The 17886-nt window shown below is 36.5% G+C and overlaps 1 protein-coding gene across 4 annotated transcripts in view; it reads right to left on the bottom strand.

Moving 5' to 3' along the window:
* SEMA5A (semaphorin 5A) overlaps window positions 1–17886 on the bottom strand; it is a 316919-nt gene that overhangs the window by 85789 nt on the left and 213244 nt on the right. For all 4 annotated transcript variants that reach the window (XM_085220463.1, XM_085220466.1, XM_085220462.1 and 1 more), the window contains one exon: window positions 8895–9102. In XM_085220463.1, the coding sequence (XP_085076589.1) occupies window positions 8895–9102 (208 nt within the window). The remainder of the gene's footprint in view (window positions 1–8894; window positions 9103–17886) is intronic.

Here is a 17886-nt window from a genome sequence, read left to right as displayed (position 1 = left end):
TGATACCTATCTTATTTGGATATCTATCTATCTTGTCTCTGGGAGTCTATCTGCATCTTATTTTACTAGAGATAAAAACAAACCTTTTCTTGTTACTCCCCATAAGCATAAACCCACATCTTTAAGACATCAAATGATTTGCCCTTGGTCTGCTACAACAGGCACTTCTGTGCAGACATGAAATTCAGGATTAAAAGCAGATTGGTTCATTTTAAAACTCTGGATGCAATTTACCCTATGGAAATGTTCAATGGCTTTTGGCTGATTAATTCTAATTTCCCTCTGTGTCATCATTTCATCATAATTATAGACTGGCTTAGGTTGGAGGGGAACTGTAACCCCTGTGCCACAGGCAGGGCTGCCACTCACCAGATCAAGCTGCCCAGGGTCCAATCCACCCATGCTTTGAATGTCTCCAGGAATGAGGCATCCACAGCCTCTCTTGCAACTTGTTCCAGCATCCCACCACCCTCTGAGTAAAAAATTTCTTCCTAACATCTAACCATTTTCCATTGCATCATAGTTTCCAAGTCCTCTTGCTTATTTCCCATGCTGCGTGTATTAATACAGAAGCACTTCAATTGGGCTTTGGGCTGCATCACCTTCTTGTGGGAGGCTTCTCAAAAACTTCTGGTAAAAACCTGAGATTTTCCCCCACTGCTTCCTAAAGAGACAGAATTCCTGACTCTTCTATGTCACTCTGCAGTACATCCCCTTCCCCCATCTCACCCTGTCTCACATTCCAAAGGCATTGTGCTATCCATTGCATGAATTAATATATGAAGATACTAGACTTCTATACACATGCATGCAACAGCATTTTCATTATTGCTGGTTATAGAGAGATATATAAATATATATACAAAATAAAGAGTGATCTAAAGATAGATGACTGGCGCAGAAATAAACGATAGGCGCACAATTTAATATGTCCTAAGAGAACAAACTAAGATATGTATCAAATATTCAGAACCCCGTATTTAAACTTTTCCTGTATTATTAAGAAAAATAAAATCCTTTAATCAATTTAGCCACTCTGCATAAACTGCTGTTGCTTCCTCTCACTTAAATTTATGAACAATCAAAATAAATCTAAGAGCATACACTGAAAATACTTCTTTTGAATTTAAATTTTGAGGTTTACTTTATACTAGAATATAATTGAATTATGAAGATAACAGATGCAGATTTAGGATAGCTTGGATCCTTAACGGTACTAACAAGACTGCAGGTATCTTTGCATTTCAAGAGCATCATCATCTCTAATTTCAGAAGTACTTGTAAATACAACCACTCAGGGGCAGATTGACTTCAAAGCCACTCAGTTTGAGGCCCTCCTATCCTGGAATCCTGCCCACCATTCACATCATTGTATCAAAAATAATGGACTCCAAACTTCAAGGTTAATTTCCTGTAAAACTTCAAATAAATGAAAATGTCTCATAAAAAGGTTATAGAGTATTAAAGCTGCAAACAATTCTCATGAGGAAACAACTGGTATACAACAGAGATTGCTGTAAGCTGAAATACACAATGAGCTGGCCTGACTACCTAGCAGTCCAGTATGGGTATATTTACAGAATCACAGAATTGCAAGGATTGGAAAGGAACTCAAAAGATCATCGAGGTTTCCTACAATAGGTCGCACAGGTAAGCACCCAGACAGTTCTTGAATACTGTTCCAGTTCTCCTTACTGTAAAGACATTCTTATGCAGGTTTGAATGGAACTTCCTGTTTCAAACTTTTAGGTCATTGCTCTTTGTCCTATCACTACACACCACAGAGAAGAGCCTGGCCTCATACATTTGCCTCTCAGTTTCCTTTAGATGTTTATAAACATGCATCATATCACCCCTCAGTCTTTTCCCCAGGCTAAGGTCTCTCAGCCTTTGCTCATATGGGAGGTTCTCCAAGCCCTTAATCATTTTTGCATCCCTTGATTGGTCTCCTTTGGGAGATCCATGTCTTTTTTGAACTGGGGAGCCCAAAAGTGGACACAGTTTTCCAAATGTGGTCTCACCAGGGCAGAGTAAAGGGGGAGGATCACCTCCCTCGACCTGCTGGCCATGACTTTTTTAATGCATCCCACGATAGAGTTGGCCTTCTTGGCCACAAGGGCACTCTGCTGGCTCATGGCCAATCTGTTGTCCACCAAAACAGCTAGGTCTTTCTCTGCAGAGCTCTTCTTCTGCAGGTAAGCCCCTAACTTGCACTAATGCATGCATTAATTTCTCCCCAGTTGTAGGACTCCATGCTTGCTCTTGTTAAACCTCATCAGGTTCCTCCCTGCCCAACTCTCGTGTCTGTCCAGGTCTTGTTGAATAGTAGCACAACCTTCTGATGTGTCAGTCTCTCCTCCCATCTTTGTATCATCAGCAAACTTGCTAAGGGACTCTATCCTTCATCTAGGCTGTTGATGAAAATGCTGAACAAGACCAGATCTAGCACCAACCCCTGGAGAACATTGCTAGTTACAGGCCTCAATGTTAAAACCATTTTAAAATAAAAAAACTTTCCAGACTTGCTCTTTTTTAAAAATGAAAAAAAAAAAAAAACCACACACCCAGACAAACAGTCTATTTAACTTCAGTTCTCAGAGAATGCACTTACCAAGTATCAAATGATTAGTGAAATGGTCTCATGAAATATGAGTTACTTTAAGCATGTCAGGTGATTTTCAAGAAAAATATAACAGTAACAGTACTGAACTGAAGACTCCTCACACTTTTGAAGCAAAGAAAAAGCATGAATTACATCAAGACATACAAAAACCACATGCCTGCTTTAAATTTTTATTTCTAATATTACTGCTTTAAAATAATATCCTTCTAATAAAATCTGAATTGCAAATGCTTAGTTTTATCCGTATGGTTTTTTTTACAGTTTCACAGGCTAAAAGGAAAAGACATGTTCCTTTTCCCTCATCTGGCTGCTACTATTAATATATTGTGAACAGCCTGCAAATTCTACCTGTTAATCAAAATTTCTTCTTGTTGCCAAAAACGTGTACTTACAATATAACAAATACATGCATCGATCTTACACTTGAAAGTGTTGTGACAAAAATCTCAGATGCAGCAAAATGTAAATGCCCAATTTGTCTCTGATGCATTTTGTGGGCCAGACAGATAGAGACACTTTCTGCAAAACCTTTAGTTTTCAGAAAGACTAAAACATAGGTCAACCTCACATCTGCAGAGCTCAAATTGTTTCCCTCTCCAGTGGAAGACTAACATTCCATTTTGAGTGAGGAAGATTTTCAGCTGGTCCTTATCTCACTGTTCTTCAGACTCTACCAGTGTTTTTATAAGTTCACACCAACTGAAGATAATGTTGTAGTGTATTAGATACCAGAAAAAAGACTTTGAATATATAAAAAAAAGTGTGCATATCATCTAGTCTCACAGAAGATTATACCTTATCCAAGTCTGAGAAATATACAAGCATTTTTATTCTCAATATTACTTTGGATTCACCAGTTCAAATTTGAATCTCAGAACTAACTAGCAGCTTGTTTCTCTGACTTAAACTGGAATAAGACTTGTATATTTTGAAATAAGAAATTTTGAAATAGCCAAAGATAACTGTTCTGAATTTAGTATTTCAAAACAGCAGTTTCAATTCCATGTGGAGGCCTCTACTCTTCTAGATGAATTAGCATCTAGTAATAGCTTGCAACACTTTATTGGTTCTATCTTGTATAATATTAGTATAAAGGAATAATTATTCTACAACATAAGGATAGTAACAGTGTCTTGTCACAATGAAAACAGGTTCTCAGTGAGTGTGAGAATACTGCTGGAGAAGAAACACTATATCCAAGACAAAACACAGGAATGTAGAAGTGTTCTAAAGACTGAATCCAATAATCTTGTCGGACTTTTAGGAACGAAATAAATCACAATCAAATTTGCACTAACTCTTATAGCTTGCCAGTTAATCCAGTACCTCTTTTAGTACTTATCTACTAGTTATGTTTTGCATATGTGCAAACTGCTTAGCTAATGGTTAACAAAGAAGGCAAAATACGTGTGACAGACTACAGTGGAGAGAGAAAAGTCAAGGTCACAGTAGAATAGCTGTGATAATATTGATTAGCATAACAATCATGTGACCCAGCAATGTTTTAAGCATCTAATGCAAAAGTGAATACTTAACAGTGCCTTTTTATACCAGAGAAGTCACTATCTGCGAAGATTTCAGAGGTTGGTATTTTTTTTATTTAAGCATAACTTTAAAGTAAGTTTAGATTTCAAGTGATAAAAGACATAAAAGTGCATGAAACCTATCTTCCATCAAGAATAACAACCTTGATTCTTGCTCAGCAAGATTTTGCAGAACATCAGGCTGATGCAACCTTTCATTGCTCCTAGTTTTAGAACTGATGCACTGAAAACTCTAGTACAAATTGTAACATTGACAGATTTGCCTCAGAGAAATTACCATTATCTGAGGTTGCTTTTGAAAGCTACAGCTGCCAATAAAAGAAAGTTGACTGGCTCTTTGTTTCAGGGTATGAAGTTTTTTCCACTTATTACGCATCTTATTCCTTACTACAGGTTCAATGGGCTTTCAAAGTAAATAGCAAACACTGCAATTTCAGTGATTTTAATAGTTATCTGTTCATGATAATCATTCTATTTAACTCATATTATAGTTAATTAGAGGTAGTTATGCCTAATTAGCAGGAATACAAAAGTCAGTTGGATTTTATGCTTGACCTACTCAGCTCAGAAGAATTACAGGGAGCTGCAAAATTCTTAGAGCAAATATTATCTCCAGCAAATAACTCTGCTGATCTTCATGACATTTTGTTAAATGTGTGAACTGCAATAGCTGAATGACAATAATGTGGTCATATATGAAGGATTTACTCCTTGTACAACTAAACTAGGATAACTACTCTGCTTATTTTTTTTTCTGGAGCATAAGATCAGAGATTTTTGGAGAACTGTTCATAAAAATTCTCATGTACCAAACTATTTTTCCCAAGTTGATTCCTGGAAACAGCAGGACCATGGTGGGATTATAAAAATTATTCAGCCATCAGGAGAACTCTGAGAGAGACACTCTGCATGAGAACTGCTGACCTAAATAATTCACATGGGCAGCTCGTAAGCGACAAAAACATCATGGCACAGATGAAAGGCTGAGCAACCCAAACTACAGGTGTGGAGAAAGGCTCTGCCTGAGATATGTTTTGTTGTCATAGCTGCAGCAAAGGCTGCACAAAAGTGAACACCAGAAAAAAAAATCAGATTTAGTCACCAAATGTATAACGACATTTTTCAAGGGTCATTACTAACAGTGACTGTGGCAAAAGAAACCTACTGGAAGCAGGCAGCAGAGCAGTGAACTAGTAGAATATCCTGGACCAGAGGGGACCTCTATCAGGGCAGCACCATGTAGCTGAGGAGCGTGGAAGCATCAACTAGAATATTCATTACAATTAAATGCTGGAGGAATAAATTTACATGGATATATGAATTAGCTGAATATGTACAGCATATCAGAGCAGTAACTAAGCAGACATAATAAACTACGAATAAAGCAACAACAATATGCTTTAGAAGCATGAAGATAAAACAAGGAATAACAAGATAAAAAGCAACGAAACAGACAATCACAAGGAAATTATCTCGACATTGAGATAATAGCTTGTGGAACTGATCTGCATTGTCTGAAAGACTTTGCAACAAGCCCAAACAAAAACATTAGAAAAGTTCAGACAGTAAGCACTCTACGTCAATAGACGCAAAAAGACAGCACAGATAAGCAAGCACATCTTCAGTCTTTTGGTGTTTTAAGGATTTTATTTATACACAAGCATGGTCTACATCTCAAAAATTATAAGAAGTAGGTATTAAAGACTGCACATGCCCTTGATCTGTGGAAGAAGCTCTAAGCTGTTATTGATGGATGCTCAGAATATAGCCTTGGTGCAGATACACAGCTCCATGTGTGATAAATGTGAATATAAAAAATTAAAAGTATAAAAAAAAAAAGGCATTTTTCTGGGATAAGGTTTTCTCTCTTTCCCCACTGCTATAGCGTAACAGTTGGCAACATATAACAAGGATGTGAATATTAAAACATCCACCAATGCAGTGACTATGTTTGAGATGTTTTATTAACCAGTGATATTTATGGCCCCAGATACGGTACCTTCACTCTCTCCACATGCACAAAAAACAGCAGCCTTGAAATGCTCCAGCATGACGAGCCAGGAAAAGCCTAGTAAAGTCATGAGTAAATGATAGGTGAAAGAAAGATGAAGTCTGCACTATCCAAATGATCTGAGTCCCCCATGATGGATGATAAAAAGATGTCTCACTTCATCTAGATCACAGCTTTCTCCTTTCTCACTGAACAGAACTGGAATTGCTGGTGAGCTTTTACTGGGAAGACAGCATAGATGACAATCCACTTGGTGCAATGAATATTTAATTATTCCAAGCAGAGTGATTTAACTACAAAAGAGATAATTGAAAAACCCCACAAGGAATAATTTTATCTCCTCTGAGTAAGTCATTCCAGTGGAAGACGAGGATTCGCATTCCTCAGGGCAGAGCAATAAACTTTCATTTGAGCAGGATTTGAGACATTTAACTACTGTTCTACTCAGTAAAATGAGAACAGTACCACACTTCTTTTTCTTCTTTTCTTTTTTTAAAGCTCTTAAAGCCATAGTCAATTAATCTCCACTGCTCAAACATGAAAAGGAATGCCTTGCCTACAGCTGTGAATGGGGTTTATGACTCAAGGCAGGAGTTCTTCCCAGTGAGGGCAGAAGCATATTTTTGCCCTGTAGTTGGGGTAGCCTGGAGCACCTCAGGATAGAAGCTGATAGAAGCTGATATACCAGGGATCTTGCAAGGCTTCCACGCAGGCAACTGGTAGTCACAACCCTGAATTTCAGAGTTCACACCTCACTAATAATGCATCTACAGAAAACGGCTCCAGCCTTCAAACATTTCAAGAGGCACTGCAGGTTTCATGTGAATACAGAGCACAGATTTTTTGAGCTGTTTGTGTTTATCACTGCCACCATGAGTACATAGTCTCTAAGAAAACACAGGATGCCAGCCTGATCTCCCTTGCTGAAATAAACACGTATGCTTATGAAAACATATGCAATATCTTGTACAAGCCAAATAGCATAATCTTGTTATATTATATTAAAGAAGACAGAGAAACTCAAGAATGTATGATTAGATCTTTTTTTCTTCTCCAGACAGACAGACATGCATGCACACAGGCCCCCCTCTTTTCCAATACACAAGGGCTGCTCTGAAAGTATTGCCTCCTATTTTAGTATGTTGACCCACAAATCAGAAGGAACATTGGTGGTATGGCAGTAGAGGCTGAACTTTTCCACCAGTGTTACATTTTGTTGCTGGGAGCAGAGGGGCAGTTTGACAAAATAGTGCCTGACAAGGAAGTGCAGATAGTGTGGAACTGAATTCCTCCATGAAAAAAAAACATAGCACCTATTGACATTCACTGATGCTTGCTCAATGTTTATGGAGATCAAACAGTGGATGTGAGCACAGTGAGGTGGTGGGTAGTGTGTTTCAATAAGCAACAGTGGGTCACCTCTGCTGATGCAAATTTTTCACAAGTGCAGCATGCAGGCTCTTGTTCATTGCAGATGAAAACACACAGCTAATAGTGACTGCGTTGAAAAATAGTGTTTTGCAGCTGACAATTTGCTCTATCAGACACTGTTACTGTGCTCGTCATATCTGTTATAGTTTCTATGGTAATAAATAGAAGGCATTACTTTCAGACTGACCTATGCCTGAGCCCTTCGCTTAAGAAGGAAACAGAAACATATTCTGTTAAAACTGCCTAAATCAAAGGTAAAACTTGGTCCTGTTTTGGCTGCTAAACTTAGCTAAAGCTTGAGGTACAGACTTGCCTGAAATTTTTTCTTAAATTGAAAGTTTGCAATGGAACTTTCAGTATTATTTTACTAGAAAACACCCAAAATACTTTATATAGAACAGCATACACAGAAAGGGCTTGTAATGAACTGTAATAAGGAGAGCACTCCCCTGGTCTGTGTCTGCTTTTCCTTCAGTCTTATTGTCAAACCAGCTGTCTTTCAGTAGCCTGCTGCATGACATCAACTCACATGTTGTGACAGGAAATTTTTTTCCACTGTCACTGAGCCACAGCTCTACGCCCACGTCCTGTGGTTACCTCCTCACTGTGACCATTGCATATGCTCTCTTAAAGCTAGAAACTTCTCCACCTGTAGTCACTATCTTTAATGGAAGGTATAATCACTGTCTGGTATACAAATAGCATCTTCTATGATCCTGAGCACAGCAGCTAAGGAAGGCAACTGGAAGACTTTTTATCTCCTTTAATAAACAAGCTTTTCAAAGGAACATATATTAAACAAGCTGAAAGCCAAGCAAGCCATAAAACAACCAAATAAATCTGTCACAATTCTCAAATGATCATCATAGTGGTTCAGAGCCTCTCTGACATAAAACAGAACAATTGTTCTGATTTATTGGAACCACACTGGAACCACATTTACATCAAAGGAAAAACACAACTAATCAGATGAAATTAACATTCAGGAATCTGTTGCAACCCAAGAGTACTTTTAGGTAATATACAGAAAATGTTGCATGCTGAGCTTCAAATTCCTTAACTGCCATAATATTGAGTTTAAAATCAAGTGGTAATTTCCAGAAGTTAATTTCCTTGTTTGATCAAAGAGAAGAAGTCCCCAGAGACAGTTCTGATAAATGGTGCACATAAAAAGTCATGGCTCTAAGAAGTAATCAATTTGGATTCCTACATACAATCACTTCTCCTTCCCATTTTCTTGCAACCCACAAGCATTTTTCTCTGATCAAATCAAGATAGTTGTTACCTGAATGTTTTGTAAAACAGACATCTCTTCAGGGGGACTTTAATCACATGCTCCTGAAGGCCCACAAACAGGACACTCTGGCTGTGCAGGATCTGAAGACTCCTGATGGGCTCCCGCTGACTCTTTGGCAGGAGTTCAATTTCCTCAAGCAGGCAGCTGCTTGAAGTCTGGTTCATTGGGGCAAGTACTTTCTTAATAGTGCCGTAGTCTGCAGAAGAAATAGGAAAGTGAGTTACTAAAAATCATACTAGTGATTCCACTTGTTATCTTTGATGGATGAATCTTTATTCAATGCAGGATGTTTTCTGTGGAGGCTCAAAATCTGCAGTGTTTACTGTATTTCCTAATCTGCTTACAGTACAATGAAAAGAACATGAAAACAACTGTTACATTCTCTGCGTAGTGTAAGACAGTAACAAACAATTTCGTTATTGCAGGACAGACTTTCCAGCAGAAGTCCCTTGAAAAACAAGTGTTCAAAGTTTGGCTATTATACATGCACATTCACAAAACACATTCACAGCAAGAGCTTCTGATTTCTATTTACCAGATTGTAGTACACTATCATTTGAAAGCAGCTTACAAAGAAATAAACTCTTATCATTGCCCTCAGACTATTTTAAGACTGAATATTTTAAAAACTATTGTTTTTTATCATTTGCTCTTTACTCTTATTGTGATTTCTTGTCAAAGGCAGACAAGTATCACAGACCAGCATCAGATCACTGATGAGATTTCTGATTAATTCATGCAAAGTTTATAAGGTATTTAAAAATATCAAAGAACATTTGTTCTGAACACCAAGGACCATGTTCTTACATTGATAAATATTTTAGCTAGTGCCCTGACTAAAACATTATGCAATCTTCTATGTGCCAGCAATGCTAAATATTAAAGATCCATCAGAGAGCAAGTCTTATTCACTTAGGGTCTCTAAAGAACAGAATGGTTTATGTGAGTAGGTAACACCTGCAAGACAAATGTTCAGGATGCTCTGTTCTGCAGCCCGTAAATAAGGGTTTTGCCACGAGCAGCAGAAGGCAAGAGCAAAGCAGACAGATGGCGGCAGAAGGCCTCAGGATGGGCCTGGCCCTGACTTGGTGGCAACAGGACATGGCAGTGATAGCCACAGCCCCCTGTCTCCTGGCAGGACAGGCAGACAGCCCTGCTAGGAACAGGGTAGGGAAGGCAGCCTGAAGATCCCAGTGGGGCCTGGCACATGGGGAGGAACCACTAGCATGCAGACTTAAGAAAATGCAAAAGGATAGCCTAAAGCAGACTCCAAAACTAAAGAGGAGTTGGAGAAACCAAAGTGGCATTTACCAGTAAAATCTTCCATTCCTGAGGAAAACTGAAGTTAATCCTAAGAACTGCAGGAGTACTGGAAAGGGGAGCACAACACAAAACAGCAGAGGGAGTTAGGATAAAGATTATGTCTAAAATTTTAACCATATTGTTAATGAATCTTTAATAATTGGATAATATGGATGAATTTTATTAGAAAGTCAAGACTAATTACATTCACAACTAATGTTTAGTTCAGTATATAAAATGCATTGCTTCCATAGCAAGATTTGGAGTGTAAAATCATAACTTCATGTTTCAGTCATCTGATTAACTTCTCAGTTTAGAGTAAATATCATTTCATGTAAGCATTTAAACATTTCTCTCTCATACTAGCATAAACAAGCTTGTAGGGATTCACTGCATGTAAGAATTTGCTTTAAAAAACCCACAACACCACCAAAAAAATCTCCCATTAAATAACAGAACAGTTTGTGCTGGAAGGGACCTTAAATACAATCTCATTCCAACCCCCTGCCATGACCAGGACTCCATCCAACCTGGCCATGAACACCTCCAGGGTTGGGGCATCCACAGCTTCACTGGGCAGTCTGTGCCATTGCCACACCACCCTCTGAGTAGAGAGTTTTCTCCTATAATCTAAAATAAATCCCTCCTCTTCTACGAAAAAATAAAAATAAAATTCTAGTTTTGATTATCACAGAATTGTAAAATGGCTTGAGTTTGAAGGGAACTCAAGGATCATCAAGTTCCAACTCCCCTGCCTGCTAGATCAAGCACTAGATCACATTGCCCAGGGTTCCATCCAACCTGGCCTTAAACACCTCCAGCAACAGGTAATTCACAACTTCTCTGGGCAACCTGTTCCAGAACCTCACCACTCTCTCCATAAAAAAATTCCCCTGACATCTAATCTAAATCTCCCTTTTGTTTAAAACCATTCTCCCTTGTCCTATCACTATCTACTCATGTAAAAAGTTGATTTCCCTCATGTTTATAAGCTCCCTTTAAATACTGGAAAGCCGCAATGAAGTCTCTGCGCAGCCTTCTCTTTTTCATGCTGAACAAGCCCAGTTCCTTCAGCCTATCACTTTATTTTCTACACATCCTAAAGGAGAGTTATAACAAAATAATAAAACCATTGCCAAGAATCAGGTTTGCCTCACAACTGAGAGACTACCAGTTCAACCAAACAGTTTAACAAGCTTTGCTTCTGTTGATGTTTGTTGGATGAACACTCAAATATAATTAAAAGTTTCAAAATCAAAATATAATCTGAGAACTATCCATTAAAAATAAAATAAAATCAGTTACTCTGTTAGTCACCAAGTGAAATGCATAAGAGTTTTTGTAGCACAATAACTGGAAAAAATATAGTAAGAGGAAGAAAAGAAAGGAGATCTTTTTACACGTAAATGAATTGGTATCACTTCCTAGATCAGTTATTACAACTCTGTGTCGCTTGTCTAACTGGCAGTTAACAGGTTCAGCGTGACTTGTGATACATTGCACTTGGCCTGCCACCTTTTTCATGAGTTGAGACAAAAATCAACTAAGCATTCAGTATATACTTCTTATACAGTCTGATGCTCCCTCTTGCTTCAGTGCTGGGCCTGGCATTTAAGGCCAAGTCACTTGATGACAACTCTCCAAAGACAAAAGAGGGGAAAAACAAAACAAAACAACAACAAAGAAGAAGAACAACAAAAAACACCACAGGTCTGGAGGGTTCCTTCTCCCATTGACCTTGAATTTAGCAGTGCAGAACTTTGGATAAGAGAATATCATCAAAATCAAATGTTTTGTGTTTTTCTCCTCAGCAACTTTGCTTGCAAAAAGGCAACTTATTTTTAAGTTCAGAACTCTGGCTCAGAGAACATGATTACAGCAACACACTAGCCTAAAACCAAATTAGATATTCTTACTTTTGAGAACTGCAGCACCAGTGACTTCCCCACCACAGCTGTCATTGCTCTTTCCTTTTTATCTAGGCATAGTGTATCAGTTCCTGCCATTTGCTTCTGCTTTCTTTCAACAACTGCAAAATCATTCATTTACCATTTGTCTTCTAATAGGTTCAGTACTCATACAGAAGTGATGAAAGTCATAATTTTCTAGACTCCAAGAGAAGGAGCAGAGATCCCACAGATTATTTAGAAGAAACAATCCACATCAGCAGTAATCTGGGTCATATGTCTATTCAGAAAAAAAGGAATAAAATCTTATCTATCTCTGCCTCAGAAGACTTTCCTACTTCTGATCTTCTAAAATCTATCTCTTAAATTCCTCCTGCCTATGTCTCTGATTTTGCATGGACCATCTAGAATCCCCAAACAGGGTGATGATCTGTTTCTATTCTGCAGCTGTGAGTGAGACACAGATTCCCTGGATTGGCAGCTGTGTTGATCACATTATGGTTCCTAGGAAGGGAATAGCTATCAACCTCCCCAAACTATTTTAACATATAAAGACTTGCTATCACAGCTAACAAAGCCTGGTACACAAGCATTCTTATCCCAGCATAAAATCATATCTGTTACACCAGTATACATTCAAAAGCACTTTCAAAAATCAGTTACTTTGCTCCAGTGTTTTCAGTTCTGTGACAGCGTGCAATATTTTGTGTCTATCCTATACCACAGATAGCAGGTTTCCTAAAGAAGTTGCAACAGCTCCATCCTCACAAGTATTGTCTGTTCAGCCATTTTCACACCACAGTTGAAATAAGAAATGAAGACAGAAGTAGAGATAGAAATGGTTGTTGAACATAGCTTTGGGGCATGGAGATTTTCAGACCTGTCAAAATCTTTCAAGTGAATGTTTCTTTACAATCACACTAACTGACCACTTCTACCCAGAAATAACTAAGAAGAATAGTAAACACAGACCTCCCTAATGGATGAGAATTTTTGCCACACAAATTGTGAAAGTATCAATTTCATCACAGATGTCAACACTGACTCCAACTCCAATTTAAGAATCCTAATGAATGGCATCTTCAGATCCTGAAAATAAGCAAGACATGCTGGAATAAATCCAGACACCTGTCAGCCTTAGTTTAAGGATGACTGAGTATACAGAGGAGTAACGAAAGATAATTCTATTGGACACAAAGTGTAAATAACATGCTATGTTAACTTGTACTGTAATACTTCTTAAGAGATCTGCAAAATCAGCAACTGCATTTTAGAAATCTAATCACTGTAAGAGAAGATGAAGAGGAAAGAAATAGTACGTAATGCATAGGAGACTATGAAGAACTGGATGGAAAACCTGTTCTTATAGAGAACAAGTTTGGAGGCTACAGTGTCACACAATCACAGAATTTAAGGGTTGGAAGGGTCCTCTGGAGATCAACTAGTCCAACCCCCCTGATAAAGTACGTTCCCTACAGTGGGTCATACAGGAAAGTGTTCAGGTGGGCCTTGAGTATCTCCAGAGGAAACTCCACAGCCTCTCTGGGCACCCTGTCCCAGTGCTCTGTCACCCTCATAATAAAGAAGTTCTTCCACAAGGAGTGTTCTGGCTTTTGCCCATTGCCACTTATTCTGTCCCTGAACCACTGAAAAGAGCCTGACCCCAAAATTCATTTAGAACAAAATGATAGTGGAACAAAATCAAAGAAGTACGATCTCTAAAACAGTATATCAAAGTTTAAATTGTAAAAGGCATAAAGCTCAGGCAGCAATGGAGAGCACTGCAAGAGCATGCCTGAAATCATATCAGTGGTGACACCTTCAAAGGACAGTATAATGTGAACACACAAAACAAATGGCAAATGCAACAACCTAATAAACTTGTGATTTCTGGACTCTCCTGACAGAAGTAAATGCACTGAAAGAAGCTGGAGCAACTTCTTTCTGGAGAAGAATAAATACTTATATGAGCGTTATGATTATAAAAGTAAAATGTTTTACCTATCTATAACGTAAGAGAGGGCAGTCAACACAGGACAGAAAATGGAAATTAAAGCTATTTTCTATATTTATGCGACATTCATAACTGAATAAGGTACAATCAGTGCAAGAAATATACATCATTCTCATGATACATATAAAAACAGCACATAAATTACACATTTAAAAATCTGTCAACATAATAATCTTTATTGTTTGTTTGTTTTAAACTAAAGTTTAAAATCACTTGATGCGTATTTAAGAGAGTATATTTTAAGCATAGTTGAAATAAATTCAAATAACATATAACTTCAAGTAGTGTAATTTGAAATGCACTTCAGAAAATTATATTTATCAACTACTTTGATTTTGTTAATTGTAGAATGTTTTTGCATACCATTTTACTATTCAAATTATTTTTCTAGTGGGAAAATAAAAATATTCAGACAGTGGTAGGACTGTTGAAAATGAAAGAAAAAAGATCTGTGAATGTTACATTTCCTTTAAATAGTATTCACATATGTGCAAACACATGAACTGTGTTTGTATTCATTGTGTATTCATATTACTTGAACATCACAGAAACAAACAAACAAACAAAAATTATTAAGGCTGTCTTCAAGGCAGAGGTCTTTAAGAAGAAAAAGCTAAGATAACAAATAAAAAATTAATGTAAGTAATGCATAATAGTACAGAACCAAAGAAAGCACAAGGTGATTGATAAATATCCTGCTTCTGCAAAAAAAAAAAAATAATAATAATTAAAAAAAATTATATATATATATATATATATATATATATATATATATAACAGAGTTATTTGCTTTCTTTCACGACGGGATTCAAAGAAAGCAAAGCAGAACATTCATTTATTTAATTGCAGAATGTATTCCAAAGACAGGAAGTATTAGGTTGCATAATGCTCAACACATAAAAAAAGAGACAGGAACAGCTAATGCCTAGAACAGCTGGTTTTGCTGGAAGGGAAAAGCCCAGGCCTTAGGATTAATCAATCTGTGTGAAATCAAAAAAAGATGCATATGGTACACAGAATATGAGAGCATTCAAAGCCTGCTCTTTTTTGCTGTTTCTAAAAATAACTTTAAGATTAGTTAAATTATCAGTAGAACATAGATAATTAAAATCTTCATTATAATCTCTTTTCCCATATGGGGATGAGGTACAATTTGATTTAAAGTACGGGTATATTTGAAGATAAGAACACATAATCACTCTCTATTACTGAAAATATCTTTCACCTCCAAATTTTTGATGTATGCATGAATAATACTTGAATTACAGGAACGGGATTTATCACACTATAGCCTAAAGCACGAAAGACTGAACTTAAATCCTTCCACTTTAAAAATCAAAAATGTTATTGGCAGGTTTATTGCCTTTACGTTGATACAGAAAACAAAAAGAATACAGTTTGATTTTAAAATTTCTCATTTAATTTGCTGAATAGTACTTAAAACATTGTCATATTTTTAAATGTTTCTTATTTACTTCTCATCCTAACTGAGAAAAAAAAAATGTAAACTTCAAACACTGAATGTGGAACTCCTATGCCTTATCAAGACACAAATTTCAATTCTAAAAAAAATTTCAGAACTGTTTTAAATGTTCACAGTTTGCCTTTCCATTTGCAATTCACCCATGTTTTAACAGTCTGGTCAGAGTGATTTATTTTTCTCTATTTTTAAAATATTGATTGATATTATAAAATATGCATGGCGATATTTTTATAGAAGACTCAATGAATCTAAAGTGGAGATTAAAGATGTGAATATGTTCTGCTTTGAGTCTTAATAGAAAATAAAAACTGTGATAGGCAAAATAAGAAGTTCAACAATACAGTACTGTGATTGCCTTGCTATTAGAACTCATTATCAGGATGATGATAACAAGATGATGGCAGATACTAACAGAAATATGTGTATTTAAAAACATTTAATTGATTACAGAATCAATTAGCTAACCATATAACAAAAGCTTCTAAGAAATGAAGTATCTGGAAACACAGAAGGTGGAAGAATTTTGTTGCAATTCCCTACGAAACATTGTAAGCTGTTCTCTACTCTTAATATGGAAATTTATTTTTAAGCACTTGATTGGCTAAATGGAATGTTGGTTATTCTCTGTACCATAATTTACTTGCAGAAAAGCTTAACTTAGGTTTCCTTACTCCATCACATCATCACAAGTGACTAACTTTTGTTGGAGAAAACATTATGCAAGCAACCTAGAAAACACATAAATCACTGTGCTTGGACATCTAATTAAGTAAATTTAATTAACTTAAGTGACAGTAATCCATGTGATAGGCTTGGTCCTATAAAAGCTAGTATGAATACCACTAAAAATCTCCTGGAACAAAAGTGAATACTGAGTAGCTTGTGTTACTTGTAGAAAATACACTCAAATCACTGAGAATCAGAGAATCACAGAATTTTAGGGGGCTGGAGATCATCAAGTCCAATCCTCCTGCTAAAGCAGGTTCGCTACAGTAGGTCACACAGGAGACCATATGGAAAACAGCAAAAAATAAGTTTGAATCTGGAGATTTTGGCCCCATAGGAAGTACACAGAAAACCAAGTCCTTTCAAGTTCTGGGTCTACTCCAGAAACAAATGCAAAGGCTTTTGTGTACGTATACGTGCATATATACACACACACACACAATTTCAGAATTTAAATCCAATCATTCTCTTCATCATGCCAAATTCAAAAAATGGCTTTGGATTTCAGAGTTTATTTATACATTTTTGCTAGAGTAATAACAATCTATATATACTTTGTCGCATTAGAGCACAACATTTTAAGTTGTAAAAGCTTGAGCAGGGAAGCAAAGATTCTCAAATTCAAGCAATAGCACTTTCCATAAATAATCAATCAAAATTGTCAATTTCCTCTTACACACAATTCATAACTGACCTTTACAATCACACAGTCAGTTTTCCATTCTCAAGACAATTAGAAAAAAAGAAGTGTAAAAATTATATATATATCATTCTAATATATTTTAGTAAAAGCTACGCTATACATTGTATAAAAAGAGTTCTATCACACATTATTTAGTGTGTAATAGTTTCAAAGAACAAATCATTTACCTTAGTATACAAGTTAGGAAATAGGAAAAGTTAAGCTTTTTCTTTGAAGAGAGTTTTTGAAGCAGCAAAAGTAAAATCAAGAAAAAGCCTATGTTAAAATGTTCTTCTCTAGATAAAAACTCTTTTTACTTCAATCAGATTTTTGTATTTATGTTTGTTGGTTTTTGTTTTTATTTTGTTTTAGTTCTTAAATGTAACAACAGCAGGTATGGAAGAATCTATAAAAAACGAGCAGACAATATTTTAGATTTATCTTCTTTGTTCCTCCTTCTTATTCTCACTATCCTATTACATTTCAAATAAGTATTGATGCAGTTCCTTACAGTACTGGAAATTAATTTGATTTAAAGCTGAAATGAGATACATACTTTATAATGCCTGTCAATGAAGAACTTCAATGGTCCACTTCATGTCCCAGTCTTTATGTGGGAGAGGCAATTTAATTCATTTCCCAGCTATTTAGAAGCTGAAAGGTACAATTTAAGTCAGAATCTATTTGAATACCTTCTAAAATGATTAACAAGAGAAGCTTCTTAATGCCCTAGTGGCTATTCCAAGATAAATTCATTTGTACCTCTGTAACTACAGGAGTTTCTGATGACTCTACGTCAAGATTTAAAATGAATTTATGAAGGGAATATTTATGTACTATCCTTTCTACATAGGATATAGAATAAC

This window comes from Meleagris gallopavo, chromosome 3 (genome assembly GCF_905368555.1).
Source record: "Meleagris gallopavo chromosome 3, MGAL_WU_HG_1.1, whole genome shotgun sequence".
Lineage (NCBI taxonomy): Eukaryota > Metazoa > Chordata > Aves > Galliformes > Phasianidae > Meleagris > Meleagris gallopavo.
Note: the sequence above shows the minus strand (reverse complement) of the source record. Positions and strands in the feature narration are given on the sequence as shown.